This window comes from Onychostruthus taczanowskii, unplaced genomic scaffold (assembly GCF_017590055.1).
Source record: "Onychostruthus taczanowskii isolate IOZ18803 unplaced genomic scaffold, ASM1759005v1 scaffold44, whole genome shotgun sequence".
In the NCBI taxonomy this organism is placed as follows: domain Eukaryota; kingdom Metazoa; phylum Chordata; class Aves; order Passeriformes; family Passeridae; genus Onychostruthus; species Onychostruthus taczanowskii.
Window position 1 is genome coordinate 943,395 of NW_024501903.1, and position 25,403 is coordinate 968,797.

Genomic DNA, 25,403 nt, shown 5'->3' on the forward strand with positions numbered 1-25,403 from the left:
TCAGGAAATGGTGGGTCTTGGGCAGGAAACATGGAATATAAGCAAAGACAGGAAGGGGAATGGTAAGCAGTGGGGAACATGTACTCAGCTGGAAACAGGAAGTATCTGTTTCTAGGTCTATAGATCAGTTTTTTTTTAATGTTCTATTTCCTCCTGTGCATGACTGCACCTGGAGGGGCAGAGTTTTGTACATGAGCAGAGGTAGAGAATTTATTTTTCCCAGCTGCTCTTAAATGCAATTTTCCTGGTTTGGGAGAAAAACAGTGAACCTGAATAATCATTCAATCAGACAGTTCTAGTCTTCTACTTTTAATAAGATACCACACACAGTCTGAGCCTTCCAGAAACGAACTGCTCAGCAGGAAATTCCAAGTATTTTCTCTTTTCTTCATATCTCCATGTGGTGACAGTTGGCAGGGGTGACAAAGGACTGATGGGAGAGACTGCAGGGGTGGAATCTATCCCTGTTCCTGTGAAGACAACAAAGGACAAAAAAAAAAAAAAAAAAAAAAAAAGTTCCTGAATTATTAAAAATAACCACTGGGAACTTAGGGGCCTTTTTTGCACCTTGTGACCAAATGGTACTGTCAGGCCAAGAAGGACAGAGCTCTTATCACCCAGAGGGTGTTTGGGCACTGGAATGGGTTTTCCCGGGAAGTGTCACAGCACCAAAACTGATGGAGTTCAAGAAGCGTTTGGAGAATGCTGTCAGGCACATGGTGTGACTCTTAGGGCTGTCCTGTGCAGGGACAGGAGCTGGACTCCATGATCCTTGTGGGTCCCTTCCAACTCAGAATATTTTACGACCTAAGGTTCTCTCTCAGTTTATCTATACAAAGCTTATGTCAGAATCTCCGGTAAGGGTGTGGAGTTGTAGCAGACATCCCAGGACAGGGCTGTGTGCCTCCCTACAAGTGATCCACGGAGCAGATGGTTTTCCCTGTCTTGTGGGCAGGAAAGCACACAGGTGCAAGGAAAGTTTAGCAGGGGCAGGCGTTGGTCAAGCTTAAGCTTTGTGTTTGCTCACCCTGGAAAGAGGATGGGCAGGTGTCCATTCCCTAGTGTGTATCAGAAGCCAGGCTGAGATGGAGAAAGGCTTGGTACTGAAACGTGGCCAGGCCCTGCAGTAAAGGTGAGCATGGCTCGTTGTGTGCACAGGGCTGGGGAGATGTGAAACTACAGGGAAAGTGCCAGGGAAGGCAACTGTGGTGACTTGAACATAGTGTATTTGATGCAAAGGGCCAGGACTGGTGATAGTACTTGCAGTCCTTGTTTTCTGTCCATATCCCCACCTTTGTCATGATCTTGTCACATCAAATCTTCTACTTCAGTTCTCTTTCCCTCAGTTTAACCAGTGGGGTACAGGAACTCACCCTTACTTGGCATTGCCAAATGCTTTCTACCCTGGACCTGCAGTCTGGCAAGTTTCTTGACCAAGGGCCTTTGCCTGCATCTCCCTCCCCTTCCATATTCTTCAGGACCATGCCTGTGATAACAAAAGAGGTGTTGGGTGCTCACCTCACTTGCACGGGACACTGTAGCTCATCACTGCAGTTTCTTCTGGAAGACAAGAAAGAAAGTGCTGGTGAGACACATTGTCAAAAACCCACAAAAGCAATCCAGCATTGTGCCACTGTTCCTTTGAGAGGTGTTCCCTCTGATTACAGGCTACAACTCCCCTCTACATGACACATGAAACCGCTGGTGTGTGCCTGTGACTCTGCAGCTGTCCAGGATTCACCCAAGGCATAAGGCTGAAAGCCCCAAAGAGCTCCATCACAGTTATGAATTCTACACTTTCTCAAGGAATAGCAACCCCTGACACATTTCTAGCTTTTCTTCCCACCAGGAGCCCCACAGAACAGAGGACAAGTCGGTTTTTGTGTTATTCCTCTAAGGGGCCCTTACTCTTCTCAGTCATCCTCCCACTATGGTCCCTCTGCCTTTTCTGTCTCCCACGAAGTGCTCAAAAGCACAGCTCATTGCTCCACTCTTGTGGGGAGAGCCAGACCCTCAGTGGTTCTACACACCAGCTTCAGGCCTGCAGTTCTGGAGCCAGAGAGAGCAGGACCTACCATTTTGAAAACCAACAGGTGAAGTTCATGCCTACAGAGCTTCTAAGGGACAGTCAGATAACCATGTCAGAGATGGTATTGTCTTAGACTCAACAAAATTCAGAAATTTTCTTTCCAGAAGTACATTTGGGTGGTTTTTGCAGTATAGCACCTGAGCTCACCTGGCATGTAGTAATCATAGATCTTGATATTGGCTGGTTTATGATCCTTCACTTGCATGTCCTGCTCCACCAGGAAAGTGTAGGTTTGGGGCTGTCTAGTCAGCTAAGACCAAGAAATGCAAGGATTAAAATCAGAAAAGGACAGAAAAGTCCTGTAAAACAACCCCTCTCACTATTTGCACTCAGGCTCTGTAGAGACCTCACCACTGTAATAGATCTGTTCTGCTTTCTAGTCCATCTCAGAAATACCTTTTACTTCCCATTCTGTGACTGTCTCCCCTTTTTGGTCACCAAATTTAACTCAGCTCATGAGGAACATCAAAAACCTACGGAGTCAGTGTGCACTACCTAAATGGTGTGCTAGTGTTCCCACCAATCCCACCTTCCCATCCAGCTCTACTCTGAGCTCCTTCATGCACCTGGCCTCAGTGGCTACTTTCTAATTCACAGTGATATCAGTTCTTATTCTCCAGTCTCACATAACCCTCATCATTAAGCAGACAAGTACAAGCTGTGGATGAACATCTGCTGTAGGGTAGTAGTTACATGACCTGCTGTTGATTGGGGTGCACCTTGTGTTACCTGGCAGCTTCAGCTGAAATATTTCTCTGTATTTTCTGCTCTGTGCTGTAGATGTAATGAATGTAGCAGCTCTGCAAGCCTAATGCATCCATGTGACACTAACCCGCTTCCTATGGGGCCAGCTTAGCTCAGCCTACTGACAGAAACTGAGGATGAAGGATCACAGAAATGCTCCTTAGAAATGCTGGAGTTTTAAATACACTCCAGGTCTCATTTCTGGTGCTGCTTAGGTATTCATGGAGCTAGGAAAAGGCTGGAGTGGCTATTAATCTGTTGATTCATGAGGCTGTGGAGTGAGCACTTCTGTTCACACAACCATCTGGTTTGGTTTCAAACGGTCTTGGCAAAATCCATGAGCAATCTTGCATGCTCTCTGCTGCATTCAGGTTGCTTAAGAGCTTTCTAAGATTTCAGGCTTGCTTGGATTTATTAGATGGATCTTATTACTACTCCCCAGTCCTACTCAGGCACCATATATATGGACTTTCAATAGTCTCTGAACAGTGCCAATAGATGTAGGCTTAACATGAGAGCTTGCCTTGTTTCACTCAAGTAGCCCTGTAAGTGGCTCTACAGATGAACAACTGCAAACTGACACTTCTCCAGATCAGCAAATGTGGTTGGTATGAAGGAACAACAGCTCTGGATAGTTAAAATAGTAATGAAACCAGTAAACAAGAATAAAAGCTGTCAGTCCATAGCCCCTTTAATGATGATGTTAGCCCAAATTACACTCACTTCCTCCAGGTAGAGAACGACTTGGTCAGCTTTGCTTTCAACTTTCTTCACTAAAGGCATTTTCTTTAGCTGCAAATAGGAGAAAAATATCAGAAAGGCTGTAATAAAAAGCAGAAATATTCAGGGGTGTTTGTCCTTGTGAGAGTACAGGCAAATATTTACACAGCCAGGGAAGCTGTTGATGTAGGGAAAGGCAAGGTGCAGCTTGGAAAAGACTTTGAATATAAGGATGTCTTAGGAAGAAAATAACCCTGTTTCTCTGCCCACAGGAATGATCACATTTCAGCATACAGTCCTGCATGATGGACATCCATCACTGTTCCCATCCCAGCTGGACACAAATTCAAGGTCTCACCTCTTCCAGTGAACCTGCCACGGGGCTGTATCCAGACAGCAGCTCCACTTGGATCAGGACCATGTTGGTGGACACACGGTTCCCTGTGTAGCTGCAGCAGGAACCCAGGGGACAGCACTAATGTTACTTTCTGAGCCATGGTCTGCAGATACTCCAGCCCAGCTTTGGTACTCAGGTGGAGGAATGTGCCTTTCTTTCCAGTGTTCCTCCTGTAAGCATACCTGTTTCTGCACTGTAATAAATCTTTGTGCTTCCCTTGATCTCGCTTTTAATTGTGCCAAGGAGAATAAGTTCCTTGGAAGCCTTCTGGTGTTACCTTCTTTAGCATGGCAGGGAATATCACATCCTATGCCTGTTCTCTTGGCAGTTCTGTCCCAAGCCAGCTGGGAGTACAGCAGAAGAGAGTGGTGTGACAGTCAAACAGGAGCAGAGGAGGGAACACTTAGGAGTATGAGGCAGTCCCACAGGACCTTCACATCATTAGTGTTTTAAGACCTAGTCCTAGCGAGGGGTGAGACCCACAGATCTTGGGAGAATTTGTGGTGAGGGGCAGGGGACAAGCCAGGATTACAGCCTGAGCCACCCCTCTAGGGCCTTGTGCCTGTCACCCCGCTGGGGAGAGCACAGTGGGGTCACCTCAGCACTTGCACCCCACGAGTGAAGGGGAACCCTGCCAGCAAGAGACTGGTGTGGTGCCAGAAGCCTCTCGGCACAGGGGAGGAAAGGGGCAACTGAGTGGCTCCTACCGGGCACGAATGGTGACAGGGAAGCGGGTGGCATCAGGCACGGTGCACTCCGTCTGCACGGATATGGCAAAGGTGGCCTCGCTCCTCAGGGGAGGGATGTGGTACCTCAGGATGGCCTGCCAGGACAGAAAGAAGCTGGATGGCAGAGAACAGCAGGGTTTTTTTTTCTTTTTTTCTTTTTTTTTCTGGAGAGTATTCTTGTCTAGACTCAGCTACTCTTTGCTGTCTTGTATTGGTGTAAGAGGAAACCATGCGGCAGAAGCAGAGGTTCTGCTAGTAGTGCACTGCTCCTGGTGGATTTCTTGGAGCAGAGGAGCTGCTCTGGCTGGATGGAGATGATCCAGATTTCATTTGGGGAGTAGATGTTACCTTCCTGTTGGATCACAGTTATCCCAACCAGCCTTGAAGCCCAGATTCTTGCATGTTACTACAGCAATTTGTTTTCACTGTTGGCTAAGTAGCAAGGTAAGATGTTCTCTGGCTTTCAAGGCTTTTCACCAGACAGACTTCTTCTTCCTGGCTGGGCTTACCTGCAGGAAAAGACACCCATGGCCCTGCACACGCAGGGTATAATCTTGAGGAATGGCTGGCAGCTCCACTGTCTGCAGCAGGAGGCGATTGCTTTTGTCTACTCGGAAGTTTTGGCTGAACCCCTTGGAAGTGAGAGAAACCTGAAGATCCGGGCTATCCTTGCTGAAGATGTTGGTTGCATACAGGGCTAGGGCTTCCAGAGCAGCAACCGTGTCCTGAGGAAAGAGAAAAACATCAGGAAAAGTGGGATTCCTGCTTCCTATGCATGCCCAGCCCGTAGCCTGTTCCTCCCTCATACTGCAGCTATAGCACAATAGGGGTTGAGCTTTTCCCTCTGGATTTTAGCATGGGATTATCCATAACTCCCAGGACTTGTAAATCCATACATCCTTTTTTAATTTATTCATTTTTCTTTTTTTACTATGGGCTGTTAGAACCCACTGCTCTCAAAAAACCAGCATCAAATCTGATGATGATGATGATGATGGCTCAAGGGGATTACCTGGGTTGAAGCAAAGCCTCCATATGGGTTTTGCTGCTTGGTGAGCCAAGACACAATTTTGGATGCCTTTTTGATTTCATCTGATGACAAACTTGATTTTGTAAGGTGAGCCATGAGGATACTAGATGTCAATTCCACATCAACAGATGGAGCCCGATACCAAGATAAGGAATCTTCTTCCTGTTTGGACTGTTGACTCCAGAATATTTGGTCATCTAGAGGTGGAGCGGGAACATTTATGGAATGTGTATCTGTATCTAGTGCCCCTGGAGTTCTACTTAGCCCCTGTGTATAGGTACTAAACAAACATGTACATTGGGATAATACACATGGAGAAGATACACGTGCATAGCTCCCCGTTTGCTCCCCACACCCTGCTTTCCCCAGCAAAACCTTAGGCCTGCAGGCTGGGGAGCAGCTCCACAATATCCATGAAGCTCCCCTGGTTTGGGTGACTGGGAGGCCAGGACTGTGAGATGTCTCACAGCGTGGATATAACCTGGGACAGCTTGGCAAACTGAGGCTTGGATAGACAAGCCTTGGACTCCCCACAAAGCTCTGGCAGTACCTGTCCCCCCTACTCCTTCCCTCCATTCCAATGGTTGTTCAACCCAAGGATTTCCACACAGTTCTGCCAGTGGCCCTCCCTCCTGCCCCAGAGTCTGTGGTACCTGATATTATGGCAGACTTATCCAATCTTTTGAGGATTTTCTGCCTGAGGGCCTTGTCCCCTGCCACTGCAAAGGCGTTTGCAGCCAGCGCCAGGCTGTAGAGGTTGGGACTGCCAGTATCAGCATGGACCAGATCCCTTATACATGTCAGAGCTTTCCCCACAACTGGGTCCTAGGATACAATTAAGGGCAGGGTGTTTGGGAAGGGAATGCAGATTGCATGTGTGCAGAAGAGGGTGGAAACCAAAGGCAGAGCCCAGGCACTGCCTGCAGGAGGCTGCACACACAGCCCACTCCTGCTGCGGATACTCACGGAGTGAGACATCCCCGAGTGTATGAGAGCTATCACAATCACAGAGCTCAGCCCCAGGCCTTCCTCCACTGCACCCTGCAGGCACCACAAAGCACAGAAGAGGGATGCTATGAGAATGGAGAGGGGAAAGTTTTGCAGTGCCTTCTGGTCCCCCAGCACATGCCAGCATAGGCAACAATGCTGGTCCTATTCCTTCTCCTAAGGAAGTGACAGGACTGGTATCCACTTTTAAAGGTCCTGCTTACCAGAGCATTTCTCTGCCAGGGCTCCTCAGTCTCTTCTGGGTAGCTGATTCCCTCCCCCTGCTGAGCACACTCCCCTTTCTCCTCCCAAATGTAAGATTTTCAGTAGCAGATTTCAATGCCGGGGGAAAGTGATGATCCCACAACCCCGCTGCAAGGTCGCGAGTGTTAGCCCTTGAGATGGAGGGAGGGCAGGGCACTGTTTCAGTTCCCAAGTGCACATCATCGAATGCAAACCTTCATCACTCATAAACTGAAAAAGTGACACAGTAACTAGGCAACCCTGAGCGTCACCCAAGGGCTCTTCAGAGCCTTCCTCCTGCAACAGAGTTCATTTGTTCTTGGCACCCAAACTGGACCAGAGAGTGAAGGAGCTCTGAGGTACCTAATGAACCACCAGGACACGTCATACCATCAGACCATTGTTGAATAGCTTCCCCACGCTCTTGAAGCAGCCAGATGGAGTCTGACTTTTAATCAGGGCACTGGCAGCGTCCTTTATGTTTTGTTCATCTATGTGGATGAAGTCCCGGGCTTGGCTGAAGGTCTTCAGGACAAGAGCAGTAAGCCTAGAGCCAAGGAAGGAAGAAAGATGTAGAACTGAATTGCCACTTGATGCACGTCTCCAAGAGGAGACAGGAGTCTCTCTGTCTTCTACTACATCCTCCTTGTAGAAATACCAGCAGGCCACAGCCCCTGTGCAGATGGAGAATTGGAAGCAATGCACATGAGATCAAGAAGCTTGAGGTCAAGAAGCTTGAGGTCAGAACCATGTGCAGTAAGAGAGAAAAAATTCAATTTTTCAGGCTGCTAATTCCAACAGGGTGCTTTGTTGGCCTGGAGGGCTGACATTTAGTGAGCTCACTCAGACCCATTCCCAATCCTGTTTGGGCACCAAGCATTCTGAAAACCTGTAAAGAAGGTGCCTTTGCTGCCAAGTTTTCAGAATCAGTCTCGTTTGAGGTGCCCAAGAACAAACAATCCAACAGGGCTACTTCAGGTTAGTTTATTGTCACATTTGATAGAGGTGTTCCATAGACTAAGAGGAAGATTTTGTATATTTATCAAAACAGATAAATAGGGAAAGTGATGGCATACTGGGGAGCGTGAAACCTGGCATGACATAAATGTTATGGAGTAAGAGATAGATATTGCTCTGGTTTCAGCTAGAGTGGAGTTAATTTCTTCTCAGTAGCTGTTACAGTGCCGTGTTTTGGATTTGGCATGAGAATGGTGTTGAGCAAACAGCTGTGTGCTTAATTTCCACCTGGGCTTAAGCCACGACACCTTCCAAAATGCCTTCCAAAATGCAATTTCTGTTCAAAATTCCACACCTTCAGACTGCCTCAGTTTCCCCAGACCAAAATCCAAGCCAGCTTGAGCCTGACCAGATCAAACTGTTGTTCCCCAGTTATGTCTGGATATCATTGCTTACCAAGTGTTTCCTGGCTCACTTCCTTCCCCAAAGGCACTGTATGAGCCGTCTGTGTGCTTGTACAGGAGCTGCTGCTGATATCCTGCAGGAAGAGGCTGGGGGTAGTGAAGATGCTGTGTGCCTGTCCTGTTCTCCAGGAGCCAACCTGCCCCACCAATCCTGCTGATCATTACAGAGAGCATTATCTCTGAGGAATTTAGCAGAGGGGTGCCGTGTACTGCTTGTGCCGCTGACATGCACTAGCCTGACTTACACTGCTGCAATTACCATGATGCCAGGCAAGTGATGCTGCACAAATCCTGCTCAGCACCAGGCCTCTGCTGAGGCTCCTTCCACACAAGTACTATAGTGGACATCACCAGCTTAACAAGTAGGAATTCACTCACCGCTTTCCAGGTAGCCAATTGCCTTCTGTTTGATTTCTGGAGTCAGCTGTCCTGTTTCTTCAAGGTATCGTGTGATAAAGACGTTTGGGGCAAAATGAACCATGTTCTGCTCACCACAGCCACTGGACATCTGGAGAAGCTCGTCTATGTTGTCCAGTGCTGTTCCCATAATGTCACCTGTAGGACAGAACCACAGCTTTGGGAGCCATACGCATTCTTGCATGTAAATCAACTCTGGTATCACAGATTCTCCAGGTAACCTCCTAGGATTGATCTCAGTTCACCTCTGCTACGTGATGTCTACAGGCTGTAGGAACAGTGATTGGGTACTTGGCTGTCTTTCCCCTGGCTTGGTGAATTTATACATCCATCCAGTGCCACTTGTATAGGAGAGACAGGTTACTGCTCTGGAAGACAGTACCACACCTTGCTGTACATATTCCCAAACATTACTTGTTTGCTAAAGAAGACACAGTGGCACCACAAGAGATGTGTCCTGCAGGGAAAAATATTACTTCCCAAGACTCTTCTAAAAACTCACCTAAGAAAGAGATGTGGGCTCTCTCTGACCTGAGGACAGTGTTCTCTGGCATAGTGAAAGAGATTGTCTCTGAAGCTGAAGTTCCTGCAAACAGCAAAAACATCGGAACAATGCATGAGGAAGATGAGGCATGAGGAAGATGGCAGAGTCACAGGTGTCCCCCAGGAGATGGTGTAAACATGTCTGGGATCACCTCATCTGTTGGTGAAATCAGCATTCAAAAGAGAGGATCAGACAGAGCTCCAGCCACCCATTGATGAGGGTCTGTGATGTGATTAGGCTGTGGCTTGATGTTGCCAGGAGCTTTTAGTAGGGCTGAATGGCTTTGCCTACCCATAAAAGCTCCAAAATCTCTGACTTTCTGCTCCCTACACACCTCCAGAGAGTCCCAGAGATGTTCAAACACCACAGTGCTTCCATCTGATCTCTCTGTTCTGTGGACAAGCACAGCCCCAGTAAGACAGTACTCGGGCGTCTCTGCACCTACCTTCAGGGCACAGGAGTGAGGTGTGGGTCTTTTCCTCCAGCTGCCCCTCTGCCTGGTGGGGAAAAGGCTGGTCAGCTCAGAAGGGAAAGAGGTAAAATCAGAGAGCAGCTGTGCAGCACCCCACCTTTGTGCAAGCACCTTTTTCATCCTCGTGGGCCTTGGCAAAGGACTTCACACAGACAGCAGAGAAATCCATGCCAACAGTGAAGTTGTACTGGGAAGCAGGTTTCTAAGCTGCTGCATGGCCTTTGACCCCATTGCCCTGCCAGCAAGCAGTTCTGACATTTCTGTCCCATCCAGTGGAGGAGCTCCAACCCAATCTATCCTTAGAATTGCTCCTTGACCAGTCTCCCTGAGAAATGTGCCTATCTCCCCAGCTGACTCTTCCTTCCCAGAGCCACCCACCAGACTGTCTTGAGCCCAACCCAGCTCCAGCCTCTCCAGAACCCTGCAGTGCAGCCTGACCTTCACCAGCAGGTGTTTAACCACTGTGTCCTTCCCTCCGGACTCCGGCACAACAGCTGTATGCTCTGTGCAAACATCTTCCTGCTCCACCACCTCAGCAGTGACAGTGAAATTCACCTTCCCTAAAAAACAAAACATCAAGAAGCTGGTTGGCACATCTATGCCTATGTTTTAGTTTGCTTAACCTCGGGCTGCTCACTCATGCTTTGCACAGGAGGCCAGTCTCCCTTCCAGCCCAGCTCTGGCTTCCTCAAGCAGCCTCTGCCAGTGCTTCCCACCCCTGCCCCTCCCTTGGCCCCTTACCTAATTTTGTAGCCTTCACATCCCAGGAAAATGTTTTTGCTGAATCAGGGCACAGGCAAAGAGTGAACTTGACATTTTCATGAAGAAACTCAAAATCCTTGGAGTCCATTAGGCTAAGGTGGAGCTAGAGGTGAAACAAAAGGGAGTTCAGGTTACAGAGCTGCTGTTCCTGTGTTTTTTCCATTCATGTCCTTGATTCAAAAGACAGTCAATCCCACAAGCCAGGGGTGAGTGTGTTGATGGCCTGTTGCAGTATCTGTGGGACACCAGCAGTGTCCCATGGACATGTAATCCACATTTGTAAGGTTTGGTTTCTGGGGAGGGATAAACTGGTCAGCAATGGCTCTGTGTGGAACTTAATTGAACAACTTCTTTGGTGTCCTTTGCCCAGTGCCTAAGCAGGCAGCCCGTCTGTTTGGATCTCTATTAGTAAAGGAGTTCCCACACATTCCTTTGCTCCAAGCCATCCTGGAGGGAGCCACATACTCACTGCCATGCATTGTTTCAGGTAGCTGAAGACTTTGACTTTCAGGGGAAACGACTCTCCCCGGAAAACAGAATAGGGCAAAGTGGGTTCCACGAAGAAGGGCTTGAAGCTCCGCAGGCTGGTGGTCTCTGAGATTCCCAAGCCATGGCTCTCCGAGGTGCAGAAGGTCATGGCTCTCCAGTCTGTGATACTGTCAGGTACTGTGACAGCTAGCTCAGCAGCTCCTGAACCACTGAGGAGAAAAGAGAGTGGAAGAGGTTGTCCCCACCCTGGAAAGATTTCTCTTGGGAAGACAAATGCAGAAATTCAGACTATGAAATGGAAGTGCATGTGAAGGCATGGGGATTCCTGGCAAGCAGGACAGAAGTATGGGAAGGACAGCAAATAGGTGGCCAAGGAATGACTTAAGAGGAAAATGCAATGCAAAATTTGCTTCTGAGCAGCACTGCACCTGAAATTCTTCTTTTGTGTGGGCACAGAGGGCACACAGGGGTCCGTGTTATACACCCAGTCTGTGCCGTGGAATATAGTGTGACACTTCCTATTGGGAAGGCGTGGAGACAATGGAACATGTCTCTTCTGAGGTGCATATTGACAGTAGAAAAAGTAACACAGCTGGAACGTGGGAGATTCTGATTTGACATAAGAAAATACCATGAGGATGGTCAAACACAGAAACACAGTTTGAGGAATCTCCGTCCTTGGGGATACAGAGTACTTTACTACAAATTGATCTAACAGGACCTGCCTTGTGTAAAATGTTGGCCTATGGATCTGTGGAAGCCTCTTACATCCTACAAGAGTGTGTGATGTTGAATTTCTAGAAGCATTTGGAAAATCTCAAGCAGAGACAGGAACTGAACCAAAACTCCATTGTCCTTATCCACTTCTTCATCCCTCCGTCTTTTACTTTTGTGCATAGAAGGCACTGTCTCTGCTCCTGCCCATTCCCTCTGCTGTGTCTGGTAGAAAGTCTGTATCCCTGTGGAGCCACAGCCTGTAATCACTCACTTGATCGGAACCAGAGTCCAGATGAATGTCTCTGGGAACCAGGTACGTGCTGGCGCTGACTCGCTGCCCAGCTCGGTGTGCTCTGCCTCAGCAGCTTCAACAGCAACATCTGCTTCTGGGTACAAGCTCTCCAAGTCTGCCAGCTCATCAAAAGCTGTTGAGAATACAAGCATTCATTCAAAGGCAGAGCAACTGTGAAACCAGGATGGAGTTCAGCCAGGAAGAGCTCAGTTCTCCTTCCTTCTCACTCCCAGCCCCAACCCCCTTGTCCTTTCCAATATGCCCTCAACTTCATTTTTGTCTTCACAAGACAACCCAGGAAGCCAGGGATGCGTGTGCTCCCTAATGAGACATTTTACCTGCTCACAGTTTTGCTCTCATTCCCTGCAGAAAAGCCTATATACTGCCCAATGCCATTCTTGGTCCATTCTCTGGTTTCCAGAAAGACCTCTCCTAGTCGTACAAACAGATTTTTTGCTAAGGCAGATGCCCCATTTCCCTCCTTGACCATATTATCTTCCTGCTCACCAGCTGAAGCTTCCAAACAGGTTCAAACCCTGCAGCCACCCCTCTGCCCCTCCAGTGCTCTGGACACACACTCCTGCCAGGGCTATTCCCCTCTCCCTGTGGAGCACATCTCCTCTACAGCCTCCCAGTCACGCCTGTAAGCCATCCCCAGCTCCTAAGTACACTGCATGTTCAGCTGCCCGTGTGCAGCCTATATGTTACCCGTGATCTCCAAAGAAACAGGAAAAATCGAGATGTACACATGTAGTCGTAGTCAAAAGTGGTCTGGGTGCGGCACTCAATTGGAGACTTGATTTTAAGGCTGGTTAAAAATGTTAGACCTGCATTCTGGAGGAAAGAAGGGGGAGAAAAGAAGGTGTATTTCTGTGGAGGGGTTGATGTGTCTGAGGGTCTGTCTCTATCCCCTCCTCCCAGCACATCACAGCTACTCTGTGTTGTTGCACCTCAGCACAACCTGCAAATTTATATCGGGAGAGAAGGCAGAACTGTCCTGGTTCCAGAGCCTGGTCCTCATGCCAAAGGATTGTGGGGGTGATCACTTGCATGTGCATGCCTGTACACAAAGCCAATTTTTTGGCACCACAGTTTGCTGCCCACCCTAACCCAGACTATTCTTTATCCTTCACTGCCACTCCCTTCTACTGTTCTTTCTCTCCTTTCCCTGGGTTCCCCTTTTCTCTCAGGTGCTTTGCTTCTCCAACTTCCAATTTTCTCCAGCACAGGCTGAGAATCCACTCTGCTTCTAATCCCTAGAAACTCTAAAGAGGACTAATGGGGAGCTGGGTTTGGGAATCTGCCTGATCAATGGGAATTTATCATAGTGAGAGCATACAGTGTCATTGATCTCTTAGTTCAGAAGCAAATTCAGATTGTGAAGTCACCAGCATTTATAGGAAAAACAATCTGTTAAGCTATCTGGTGCTGACAGGGGATACAAAAGGGCTCAGCTCTGATATTTCAGGCTTTCTGGAAATTAGATTTACCTTCAGAAGTTCATAAACATCTGGTTGGGACACTGCATAAGAGTATCTGTTGTACATGAACGGTGACATCATTCCTGGTGAAAGGGTGGTCTGAGAGGCATCAGTGATTCCTGGGCTCTTGTGGATGGTGCAGTAGTCACTGTAGATATCTGTGAGGGTGCTGAGCTGCTCCTGAGCATAGCTGAACATATTATACACCTGTAGAGAGAGAATGAAAACAGTACAGGACAGTGTGAGAGGTGGGAAGATCTTCATTTCTATCCAGAGATTTCCTGTGCCCTCAGAGGCCGAGCTCAGGTCCCACTTGTCACAAAAACCCAGCCCCAACGGGTTTTGAATTTTATGGAGAGATTCCACAAATTTTGGATGTATAGCACCAGAGAAGAACATGAGCCCCTCTGGGGTATGGTTGCATAGCTGTGGCCACTTCTAGCTTAACAATTGTACCTGTGAACTGAATGCAAACACTAAGGACACCTTCCCTGCATGGGGGAACACTGGACAGCTTCTTGTCTGACTGAAGACACATCCTGGATCCACTACGACAGTGTCAAGAGGCAATTCAGGTGTCCTTAGACCAAGGTCTAGAGGAGAACAGGGACCCTTCCACTGCCAATACACCACTTAGAGGCCACTCTGTGAATGGAATCTGGTTCACCTGAGCTGGAACAAAGACACAGAGCTTATCCCATGTTTGGCATTTTTTTAACATTACTTTTTTTCAGAGCATTGTCATGAACTGGTTCAGGAGATGGATGTCTCTTGCCTTCCGCTTGCCACTGTGGTAAAGCACAAGTAAGTGTGTTTTTTTTAAGTGTAAGTTTAACCAGGATGTGACTTCAGGCTGTAGCTGGGGATGACAGTGGGTTATTCTAACAGAACACACCCTCTGCAGACGCTGGAAATTTTGGCTGGTGTTTGATGTTGGCCATAATTTTTTCTCATTAAACCATGCCCTGTCCCCATTCAAGCACTTGCTGGTATATCCACCATGCCTTATTAGCAAGCAAAGGTCAGCACTGGAGTGACTCACACTATCCCTGGATAGCTCAGCCTCTGGTCTCAGGAGAAGGACACTTTTGTCTACTGCACGGATGCTGCACAGGGAGCCTGGTGCAGCCTGCAAATGGAGATGGACAGTTGATCCTGGGAGAGCAACTGCCTCTGAGAAGCCAAGCTCCACCTGAAACAGCAGAAGAAAAGGGGACTGCAGGCACTGAGAGAGGAAGGAAAGGGGAAGCCATGGTTATTAGATTCTGCTGCATGTCTCCTGCCAGTTTGCAGATCATTAGCCACCCTCCAGCCTACCTGCCCCTCTATGCTTTGTGCACTGCTTACGTGGTTCCTGAAGCAGCTGGAGACTTTCAGGCGGAAGGTGTCAGCTGCCACTTGTCCCTCAGGGAAGGCAATGTAAACAAAGAGGGTAGCCATGGATGAAATGAGGTCAATGGGCAGAGAGATGTTGAAAGCCCCACTGTACTGACCTGAAGGATGAAGGAAAAATTAAAAAAATATGGCAAGGTGCAAGGAAGTCTTCAATCCAAGGATTACAGCAGCAATGTGCTCTTCCTCTGTAATACTTCTGTACAGATTTTTACATAAAAACTATTCTGCCTTGCTTCTGGGGAGGCCACAGCTAGGCTAGGATGGAGGTTTTTATAGCAGTGACCTTGTATCATGACACACCTTGGCAACAGTGAGCACTTGGAAGAGAAATTAGTCTTTCTACTTGAGCCCAGAAAGACTCCATAAGTTACTTTGGCATTTTCTTGCTTGGCAGATAAACTCTGACAGTTTCATCATTTGATCAGCAGAAAAAAAGAAAAAAGGAAATTAAAAGACAAAAAAAGACAGCACATTTCCTATAGGATTTTTGTGCCAGCTTTGTGGTTTCCTGTTAGTCTCAGATCTCTTTTGTCTCCTTCTTGATGTAGGCTGGAAAGACTTTCTTGTTGGATCCTTAATCTGTTCCTGGTAGTTTGATGGTCTTACCTGATGGTGGATCAAGAAGCACTGTTTTTTGGCCATGGTGCACAAGGGACCCTCTGGCCATAACCTAAAGGGTAATGAACAGAACAAAGGGTTGAGAGTGCCTTTGCTCCACATTTCTGGGCCAGCAAAGGGCCCTGTGCTGACACAGACTGGGCTCAGAGCTGACCTCGCTGGCGCTGCCTGCACTCACCAGGTGGTAGAAGCGTACCCTGGCAGCCCGGTGTCCCAGCTCTGTGCTGAGTATGTGATAGTGCACAGTGACCTGCTGCACATCCCCACAGGCTGGCACTGCCTGCACAGGCTGGATCCTCACGGAGCTGCGGCTGGAGGAGTAGAAGGCCCTCAGGGGGAGCGATGCCGTGCCGTAAGAAACCTTCACGTTTCGACTGTTCACGTCCTCCGGTTGGGACTTTGCCTGTGGCACAGAAAAAAGTGTGTGAGGATTTCCTACAGCTCTTCCTATGCCAAACCCAAGGCTGACTAAGCAGCGGGCTCTGAACTATGCCAGCGTAGGGTGCCTACTTCCACCTACACCAAGTTCAATCAGTCCTCTTCTGTGGAACTTGGCATTTGCCTGCTGTACCACACTCTGGGACAACTAGTGCCTAAACTGGAGCAGGGAGCTGTACACTGCTAGGGCTTTAGCTGAAGTCTGAAATTCTGCCATGCTGCTGCTACCCTGGGAGCAAGCCAGATCATTGGACTATGTGAAGTGCCCTATCAGCCCCTGGATCAAACCACTGAACTCTTTGCTTCTGTCTGCTATATGTGGGTAATGTATTAGCATGGATCTGCCCTTATAATGTATTTCAATTCTATTACCTGCTTAGCTCCAGGCTGGTTTGCAATAATTGGTTCCTAACCTGTAATATAACTTTACTGCTGTTGTCCCATGCTGATGTCTCTAAGATGAAGGAGGCCATCCCAGTGTCATCCGTGAGGTAGGTCTTGGTCTGCTTCCTGCTCCCATAGGACACGGTAAGAATCACCTTCTTGTTCTTCAGGGGTGTCCCACTGGCACTTCTGAGTTCCAGCTGTAACAATGCAGAGAACAGTCAGAGAATTGGAGGTCTCAGGATTGAAAATCCACCTCCCAGTAGAAGTCCCAGTCCCCCTCTCTGCAAAGGGACTCAGTGTGAATTTTGACCTCACCAACCCTTCCTCATTTATGAAGCAGCCATCTCATCTGGCAAAGCCACAGATCCTGCAGTCACACCTTTGGATAACCTCTTGGTAGAGATGTCAAAGCAGGGACTGGGACAGAAGATTTGCTGGCAGCATTGGGCAGTTCAGAACAAGGGGACCCCTGGGCACTTCTGTGCCCACCACCTGCTTAGGCCCAGCCACTGGTCTTTCCATGTTTCTTCCCTTTTCACTCACATTTCCATAGTAGGGAGCCCCTTGCTGGTAGTAGTAGCTCGTCCCCCAGAACTGGAGAGTTGTGATATCAAAAGTGACCTTGCAGTTTTCAGTGGTGTTGAACTCCACTCCTGGGAAAGACAGGAGGCACGTGCAGGTGAGTAGCATGTCTAAGCAGGCATCAAGACTGGATAAACTCAGTTAAGGGGTGGACCATCACTCATAGGGCACTGCAGTTTCTCCATGCAGCTTCAGGAGTCATTTAACACACACACACTCGGCTATAGTGCTTCCAACACTCTGATGTGACAGAATGACAGCAGTCTATCTGGAAGTCTCTGTGTCAGATGCTTCTCAAATGCTCTTTCCCACTTTAAGATGGTCCTACTCATAATTGTCCTCCTCCATTCTCCTTCCCTCCTCACAGCCAGTCACTGTGAGGCAGCATTTTTCCTTGCCTTTCCCATGTCAGTTTGCAGTCTGATGTCTCGTCCTGTGTGCCCATCTGAAATCACTGCAGCCGTTTGTTAAGTGAATGTGTGTCACTGCTTCTGGCAAGGGGCTGAGAAACATTTTCTTCACAGGAAGAAAAGGAAGGCCTTGCAAAATCTTGTGAGAGTGGGAACCTTATAAGAAACATTATCTCCCTATCTGGGATGTGGAGATAAATCTAATGAGGAGCTAGTAACAGCACACAGTCAGGGCTTTGGCTATCTCTAGTTGCTCTGAATAACATCTCGTTCCAATTGACTGTCCTAAAATATGGTTTAAGAACAAGAGAACCTGGCCTGGCCCACCACATTTTTAATGTGATGAGAAGACAAGAGAAAGCAGCTCTTGCCCATCTCTGTCAAAACAAAATGACTGCCAGAGCAGGCATGAACTCAATTATCTAATAAATAAAAACACAAAGAAAAGTACATTTTACAAGTATATAATAGAAGATTTTTCACAAAGTGTAGAATCAGTTTTTTCTACCTGTTCCACTTTCTTTCAGAAAAGCCTCAGCCTCCAGATTGAAATCATAATTATCACCATGCTTCCGGTGGAAAATCTTAGTATTCACTTCAGTGGAAAAGCAGCCATCCTCATTTGTCTGGGAATATTAAATTGTTTTTGTTAACCAATCATGGAGGCAAAAGAGCATTCTGTCTCTTTGCCCTCTTTCCTCCCTTTTGCAAGAGGGGTGGGTGTCTCCCGTGCTCACCTCGCCGGTGTAATCCTTACAGATGCTGCGCTTGGCTTTGGAAGACTTCCGGTTATAGCGGATGTGTTTACGGCACACCACAGCCCTCACGCTGCCCTGGACTGCTTTTCCATAGGTGTACCTGGCAAAGGGGGCACAGAGGGCTTACACTCACACAGAAACATTGGCTCAGCAGTGAGTAATGTCAGCTTTACCCTGCGGTTTGCTGCCCAGCAGCCTGCAGTGTATTCATGGCCACCAGCTCAGCAGAGGAGGCCAAGAAGTACAAATGGCCTCATCAGATTGAGACAGAAGGCACTGGTGGCCGAGTTCTCTTCAAGACAACACTAGTCCCATCAGGCAGGGCTTGGGGACACTGTGTTGGCCACAAGCTGAGCCATTATTCCTACAACGCTGTCACTAACAAATACAGCAGAGGTGCTGTATTGTAGGGCACATGCTGCACTGAGGGAATGCGCTGCCACACTTTCAGACTCACAGAGAAAGTAGGGAGAGAGAATATGGAGAAAGGTGAGAGTCCAGGAGAATTGCTTGGCAAAGGATGATGGGGTACCAACTCTTGGGGTGCGGGTAGGGTTGGCAGAGACAATTTTGAGCTCAGTTATTGATGGCTGTGCATTTTCCAAACCAGTAAAAATGCACCTTCTGCCACGATAAGTCAGCTCACATGCCACAGACGTGGAGAGGGAAGTTTTCCTCTAGGATGGTGACCACCTGAGGCATCTGGATGGAGACACTGAACTTGGGCAGCACTGTGTGAAAGCAAGAGAAAGATAATTCAGTGAGAATAGAAAGACTTAATTTGATCCAATCCTTCCAAAGTGGCTGTGTACAGAAAAAAAAAAAATCTCTCCTTTTGTTCCAGCATATGGCCTGGTAGGAATACACCAACAACCCAGCTGGGAGAATGGGATGGGAGTAGGCAGCTTGAGTCTCCTCAGAGCACAGCTGTGGGGCATTGTCTCAGTCCCATCCTCAGGACACAGGAGGAGAAAGCCGGTGGGCCTGGGTGAAGGTCAGTGACCACACCTGTGGGCAGGCACTTGTGCTTCCCAGCAGACAGCAGAACCAGCACAGCTGTTCACAGCTGCATGGCCCATCCAGCTCTGTGTGAGGAGGTGGGGCTGGAGGCTGGCAAAACACCTTTCTCTGCTGCCACCAGCTTCCTGAGACTCTTACCATACTCCTCTACCCTGAAGGTGCGTGTGAGGCCAGGCATTCTGACGGTGTACTCTCCAAGCGGTGCTTCTGCAGCCAGCGGGAAGGACAGATCCACAATGCCTCCCACGGGTGTAACATCCAGCCACTGTGCAATTCGGTTCCCTTTGGGGTCCTGCACAGGTGGAGCAGACAGCATTTACTTTCCAGTGCAAAAAGACTCTTTTGCAGGATGTCCAAGATATCAGGGCGTGGTCTGACCACATATTCTCTTGTGCTGAGAGCCCAGGTCTATGACACAGCTACAGTGCTCAGGTAAGTCCAAGCTCAAAGAGGAAAGGACTTTTCTCCCTGTCTCATTGACAAAGTAAATCTATCATATCATTGTTCCCTGGTGGCACTGCCATATCTGACTGCAAAACTGTTGTTTACTGTCATATCTGACTGCAAAACTGTTGTTTACTGCCTGTCTCACTAAGAGAAAGAAGTGGTCCTTCTTGGAGATCTCTGTGGTCACCTGAGCTGACACAGTCCACAAGGTCATTGTGGAGACATTCTGCCTAAGACACAAGCTACTGGGGATTGTGTCTTGAATCCACAGGAAACAATGGGGAAATGATGCAGGACTCCAAGCAGGGGAACCATTGAGGCTTAGTCATGAAGGACAGTGCTCTCCCACTGCTGGTTCTGGGAGGGCAGGGTGCAGAACTCTAGGCACAGCCACACTGCCCAGCCAGTAGGAGCTTTGTGATGAGTTGATGGGACTGTTCCCATTCCTTCTGAGGTAACTGACTTTCTGCATTGATATTTCCCAACCACTATCTCCAAACCTGTGTCTTCCCCATGGTGAGAAGAGTTCATCACTTACAGTAAAGTAGGAGCTTTACCTTCAGTTCCACCAGGCGCTGCTGTGAGGAGAAAGCAACAGTTACTGGTGGGATGTTTTCAGGTAAGTTACCATCCACCTCCCCAGTATTTTTTATTTCCCCAACCATCCACCAGTCTTCTCTAAGCCATTGCCAGGGACTGCCAATAACCCATGAGCAGGTCCTGTCTTGCAGGTGGTGCCCAACATTGCTTGTAAGCACCAAAAGCAATTTTGAGACCAGCTGTACACACATCTCCTGGCTGGGCCAAGCACTGATGTAGAAGATGTGCAGGCAGCTCGTAACATTTCCAGACTTCAGGTAGCTTCCCTCTTGACTTACTGTTTCACTGCTGGCAATAAAGTTCTGATCCAAGGTCACAATCCGCAACTTGACTGCAAAGCAAAAGGAAAACAGGCTGGCTGAAATTAAGTCTCTCAATAGTAAATAACAAGAACACATGGCTAAGAAAGATGTGTACATGTGCTTCCCTGAGAGGATGAGGGCAGCAGATAGAGCCATCCACTCCTAGGCCTATGCCCAAAGCCCTGCTAGGAGCTGGCAGCCTGCTAGAAAAAATGTGTTAGGAGAGGCAGTGTGGGGCTTTCTGGGAAAGTTGGCTGTGCTGGTGGGAAAGAGAGTTTTTCTGGACACTGGACCTGTGGTGGGCCACTCAGTCTTGCCTGCAGTGAAGGCCATCCCAGTGGAAAGTGTGGAGAGGCTTGGGGCAAACAGCTGAAACCTGTGGTGATCTGAGCTGTGCAAGGGCAGTGGTGGGACCTGTGGGACTGCAATCCTCACCTGAGGAAGTCTGGGTGGAAGAGAGGGACTGAGAGCCCTGACAGACAGACACGGCTTTGACTGGAGCAATCATGAGTATAACACTGTGGCTTCTAAATCTTTTCTCACACATCAAGGAAAACACACAAGCCCTGTTCACAGTGGATACAGCACGCTGACACAGGAGAGAGATATTCCCAAACCCCTCAAGGCCTAGAAGGAAGCCTGTGGCCCATCTCCCTTCCCGAGCAGGTCCTGCTCAGAGGACTAGAGAGTACCCCACATTTTGTGGCCTGAGGACCACACTGTCTCTCACAAGACATGGCATTCTGTCCATACCAATCTGTCCAGGTTTGTACACAGGTTTGTCTGTCTGGATAAAAGTCTTCTTGTCTGCATGCTTGATTAGGACTTTCTGTTTCTTCTGGAACTCTGAGTTGGCTTCCATGACTGTGATAACAACAAAAGCCACTTCCTCAAGGTTTCCAACAGGAGGAGGGACCTGCAGGTATAGTTATAACCATTCAGGGTGGATCCCATTCACTGATCCCGAGGTTTTTAGAATAAAAATTGTGATATAACTTTTGGGTTGCTTTTGTTCTTCTTGTCTGGAAAGACTTCACATAACATTTCTAGAAGGGGGAGCTATATAGCAGAGAGGACAATGGCAGGCTGAAGCAGAAGATTCACTGGCCAATTAAGATGTCCTCATGGGAAGGCACAACTCTTTGCATTCCTGCACAGCAAGAGCAGAACTCATACAATATCCACCCTAGTGAGAACGCTTGAAAGTATCTTCCTCACCTGGAAGCTTGTGCAATGAAAGAAAGGGAACTGAGAGATGGACTGAGTGATCAGAGTCTCATTCCCAGCTCTGCTTTGCAAGGTGACCGACACATGGATTGGGACTGCTTGCTCTCTGCTGAGCTGGAGACACACTGTCTCTGAGAAGGGGTAGTAGAGCTGAGATGGTATTGCCACAGCATAGTTTCTGAAAAACGAAAAAAAAAAAAGACAGGTTAATCTGACTTTCGGAGAGGGCAGGTTTTGACCTGTATTTACGTACTTCCTAAGAGACTTCTGGTCTCTTCACTCTGCTGTAATGACACCTGTGGGACATGACACTGTTCTCATCTACGAGTATTGCAGACATTGACAGTGAGGCAGCACTGTACGCTGCATGCACATATAGAATTATAAAGTCACTGCCTTACAAACTGAAAGTGAAAATAAGGTGAAGGGACCTCCCCATCTCACCCGAGGGATCAACACCTTGGCTTTCTTGCAGGTTTCCCAAGTGTTCAACGCTTTCACTGAACTACACTACATTATCACCATCAGTTTTGTTGGGTGGTTTTCACATTACTCTTGGCTCAGAAACAATGCCCTCTGCAAGGGACCCAGTGTCCCAGCTTCATGTCCCAGCTACAGAGACTCAAGAGCACCTTCACTTCAGCTCCTGACACTCCTGTCCTCTTTGCTCTCTACTTGCTCTCCCATCTCTGCATCAACTCCGAGCTGCGTCCATAACACCAAAAAGTTGTTCACAGTTTGTTTGTTCCCATCTTTTACTGTACTGTAGCATCTAGGACCAACAAAAAGCCAACATTCAAGCAGATTTCAAAATTCTTATCACTGACTCCTCCCACTCAGTGCCTCTGGACAGGGTCAGCCAGCAGCATGTTTTGCAGGAAGCAGAGGGCAGGGCCTGGAAAGATCAGAAAAGCAGGAGGAAGGGAGGTGACCTGCTGGCAGTTTTCAGCTGGAACTCATCACCCTGGCAAGAGGGAGTCAAAGTCCTGCTGGCCAGGAGCCTGTGACTGCTGTCACACTTGAGTGCTGCCAAGCTGCCTTAGGATCTCAAAACACATAAAAACAACATCTTGTTTTTCCTACTTGAGCTGAGTCATGGGACCTCCCTCTTGCCACTTGTGCCAAAGGATGGGATGAGCACTAAAAATTCGCTGCTTGAAACCTCCCATACCCCCCTTGCTTTTAATGATCCTTTACTCTGGAACATTTTCTTACACCCCTTTAACATTTCATCCCTTGTCCTTGCCTTCTGAGTGACAAAAGTAAGAAAGAACATCTCTGAGGCTGTCATCCAAGGGTCCCAAAATCCAAGCTGGATCATGAATCTACGAAAAAAATTGGAATACAGGCAGGACAGCAGACAACCTGTTGAAGCAAGTGTATTTCTGTAAAGCAAAGCTTCATGCTGAGAGTAACAGTGGCAAGCAGACAGCAGTAAAACACATCCTTTGTGTGGGAGCTTGTCAGCCTGTGGAACATGTCCTAGAGGAAGTACTCCCACTGGAGAAGGTTTTTAAAACTAGGCTTGTACACACCATGCCACATGCAGCAGGAGGGAACCCAGCTACAACCCCCACTGCCATTTTTTTCACTGTAACATCTACTGCTCAAGCACAGCCATGCTTCTGCTTGCACTTGTGCCATGGCTGCAAAAGCAAACGCCTTCAAAAAAAGCAAGAACAAGTTCACAAGCCAGGACATCGCAGCAGTGTCTGCTGGAACAGGAGCTGCATTCCTGACAAAGTATATGAAGAGAAGCTGTGCTGGGAATTGTCCTTGAGAGAGATCTGAGGAAAGGCGTGATGGGAGCAGATGGCCGGCCAAGCCTGAACGAACACGCTGCTGTACCAAGAACATCCCTACCAGATACTTGGGCTCATGGTTGCTCATTTGGTAGACACTCAGCTTTGCGGGCTAAACTGTTAAATGGTTACCTATGACTCTGGAAGAAAGGCTTAGCCCAAAGGAAACATATTCTGGAACACAGTAGGAGAAGTGAGATATTAGAAGGTCAGAATTAAGCACATGCAGAAAGCTGGCAGAGTCGTTCTGCCTGAGTCCTTGCTGAAATACATGGTCTACATCAAAGGCACTAAAGGAAGAGCCAATTAGCAGGGGGAATGTGGGGAAAGGGCACATGGAAACCAAGCAAAACCTTGGGAACCTGAGAAATTATGTCTCCCTGGAAAAACACTCCTCACCTTAAGACTCCTGTCCCATTTCTGTCATATACTGCCACCCCCACCAGGACCCCTCACAGACCAGAGCACATTTGCAAAGCAGCGAAGTTCTTACAGCATTGCAGGCATTCCAGCCGTGCTAGGCAGGAGAAGGATGCAGCCCCACAGGAAAATGATCCTCCACATAGCTGATTGCAGGTCGAATTCCACCAGGGAAAGCTTAGCCACTCCTCAGCACCCCCTTCTCCCCTGCTCCTGCTGTCTTCCTTCTCCCCCTCATCCAGAGCCGAAGGAGCACGCAACTCCTGCCCTGACCAGATGCTCGTTCCTCCCTTGGCTTCAAAACCAAGGTGGAGATCGGGCTGCTTGTGGCTGGAATGTGGGCGGGAGAAAGGGGTGGTGACAGTGCTCACTGCCTACAAGCCAGAGGCGGCTGCTTCCAGGCTCTGGAAGGCTTGTTGGTGTTTCTCTGGGACAGGGCTTGTCTGCCTTAGTCAGCACAGCTGCTGGCAGCAGGAGTACTTAGTTACTGTATTTGGTACAGGGGCCCAATTTTTAAATTTTTTTTCCCCAGTTTTTTACTGGGGCATCATCAGAAACATTTGGATATAAACTAATTCTTTGTGATCTCTGTGGATTTTTCTCCTCAGTTCTTTGGTAGAACTTCTTGGGTATTATTTGCTTCATACTGAAATTTCACTCCTGACCTGCAGCCTCCAGCTGGACCAGTCCAGGACTTCACATGCAGCTCTGCCAGTGTCCCCATTCCTTCCTGGAGGAAGGGAAGAACTTTAGCATTTTATGATATTTTGCTTGTCTTTGTGTTTTTTGTCTCACTAGTTTAGACTTGAACTCAAACCCCATTTTAATTTTGGAGGCTGAAATGTGCTCCCAGATCAGTGACATACAGTGCTTTAAACCCGAGGTTCATCTGCAATGTCAGTGCTGGGTTAAAGGCTGGTGTGCCCCTGTTACATCAGACTGTGGTCTAGGAGAGTGGGTGCTAAGCACACGGATGGGGAATGTGCCAAAGTAAATCCAGGGGATTGCTTCAGCTGGGAGCAAGGCATGGGTGGATGGCAAATTCTCTCCGTGCTTGTATACCTTTGGGTGTGCTCTGCTAAAACACAGCAGGGGCCAGGACAGGATGAGGATGTCTACCACCTTCAGGTGAGGTTGTAACTAGAGGGCAAATTCATCCAAGCCCTGTGCACTTCACTGCTGCCACTCAGGAGGTGGAAACATGAGGGTGCAGTGCCCAGGAACAGTCTGGGGGAGAGGGGTGGTGGTGTCAGTGTACAATCACCTTATGGCAGGGGGAATCTGTCAGAAGACTGGGCATCCAGCTTGGGCACATGTAAAGTAGAGATTTGATAAAATATGTGTGAACTTAAAGTGTCATGCTTTATTTGGAAAGGCCGAAGAGTGGAACTATGAGAGGAGTTGGCATAGCAGGAGCTACCCTGGAAAAGATTCTGTACCCAGGAGGATCAGACAGGCTGGGAT

The 25,403-nt window shown here is 48.2% G+C and overlaps 1 protein-coding gene across 5 annotated transcripts; it reads right to left on the reverse strand.

Annotated features, from left to right (window-relative positions):
• Window positions 1-307: 307 nt before the first annotated feature.
• LOC121341037 (alpha-2-macroglobulin-like protein 1) lies at window positions 308-24,211 on the reverse strand. Of its 5 annotated transcripts, XM_041414209.1 has the most exons (36): window positions 24,013-24,211; window positions 21,709-21,895; window positions 21,244-21,406; window positions 20,467-20,519; window positions 20,146-20,166; window positions 19,280-19,433; window positions 18,768-18,852; window positions 18,101-18,221; window positions 17,872-17,989; window positions 16,915-17,024; window positions 16,398-16,568; window positions 15,725-15,949; window positions 15,535-15,598; window positions 14,881-15,026; window positions 14,576-14,725; window positions 13,543-13,740; window positions 12,799-12,886; window positions 12,032-12,185; window positions 11,024-11,252; window positions 10,534-10,657; window positions 10,231-10,352; window positions 9,766-9,817; window positions 9,279-9,362; window positions 8,738-8,914; window positions 8,352-8,433; window positions 7,329-7,485; window positions 6,675-6,749; window positions 6,362-6,533; window positions 5,691-5,905; window positions 5,188-5,403; window positions 4,658-4,773; window positions 3,912-4,002; window positions 3,557-3,625; window positions 2,237-2,339; window positions 1,519-1,560; window positions 308-470 (listed from the first exon to the last, which is right to left on the reverse strand). In XM_041414209.1, exons 1-35 carry the CDS (start codon window positions 24,081-24,083, stop codon window positions 1,520-1,522), a joined length of 4,404 nt encoding a protein of 1,467 aa, XP_041270143.1. In that variant the 5' UTR covers window positions 24,084-24,211; the 3' UTR covers window positions 308-470; window position 1,519. The 5 variants fall into 5 exon arrangements, 4 of the variants coding, with proteins under 4 accessions (XP_041270143.1, XP_041270146.1, XP_041270144.1 ...); XR_005953382.1 differs by lacking the exons at window positions 308-470; window positions 1,519-1,560; window positions 2,237-2,339 and adding an exon at window positions 4,133-4,294 and having other exon boundaries at window positions 3,603-3,625; XM_041414211.1 differs by lacking the exons at window positions 308-470; window positions 1,519-1,560; window positions 2,237-2,339; window positions 3,557-3,625; window positions 3,912-4,002 and adding exons at window positions 4,030-4,132; window positions 4,228-4,294.
• Window positions 24,212-25,403: the final 1,192 nt, after the last annotated feature.

Bases quoted from the DNA above. Each gene is read 5' to 3' on its own strand.
- LOC121341037 (XM_041414209.1), bottom strand. From the start codon at position 24,083: ATGTGGAGGATCATTTTCCTGTGGGGCTGCATCCTTCTCCTGCCTAGC. The intron at 21,896-24,012 runs GTAAGAACTTCG...TTCGTTTTTCAG, and splicing joins GCTGGAATGCCTGCAATGCT to AAACTATGCTGTGGCAATAC. The intron at 9,363-9,765 runs GTAGGTGCAGAG...TGCTGTTTGCAG, and splicing joins CTCACTCCTGTGCCCTGAAG to GAACTTCAGCTTCAGAGACA.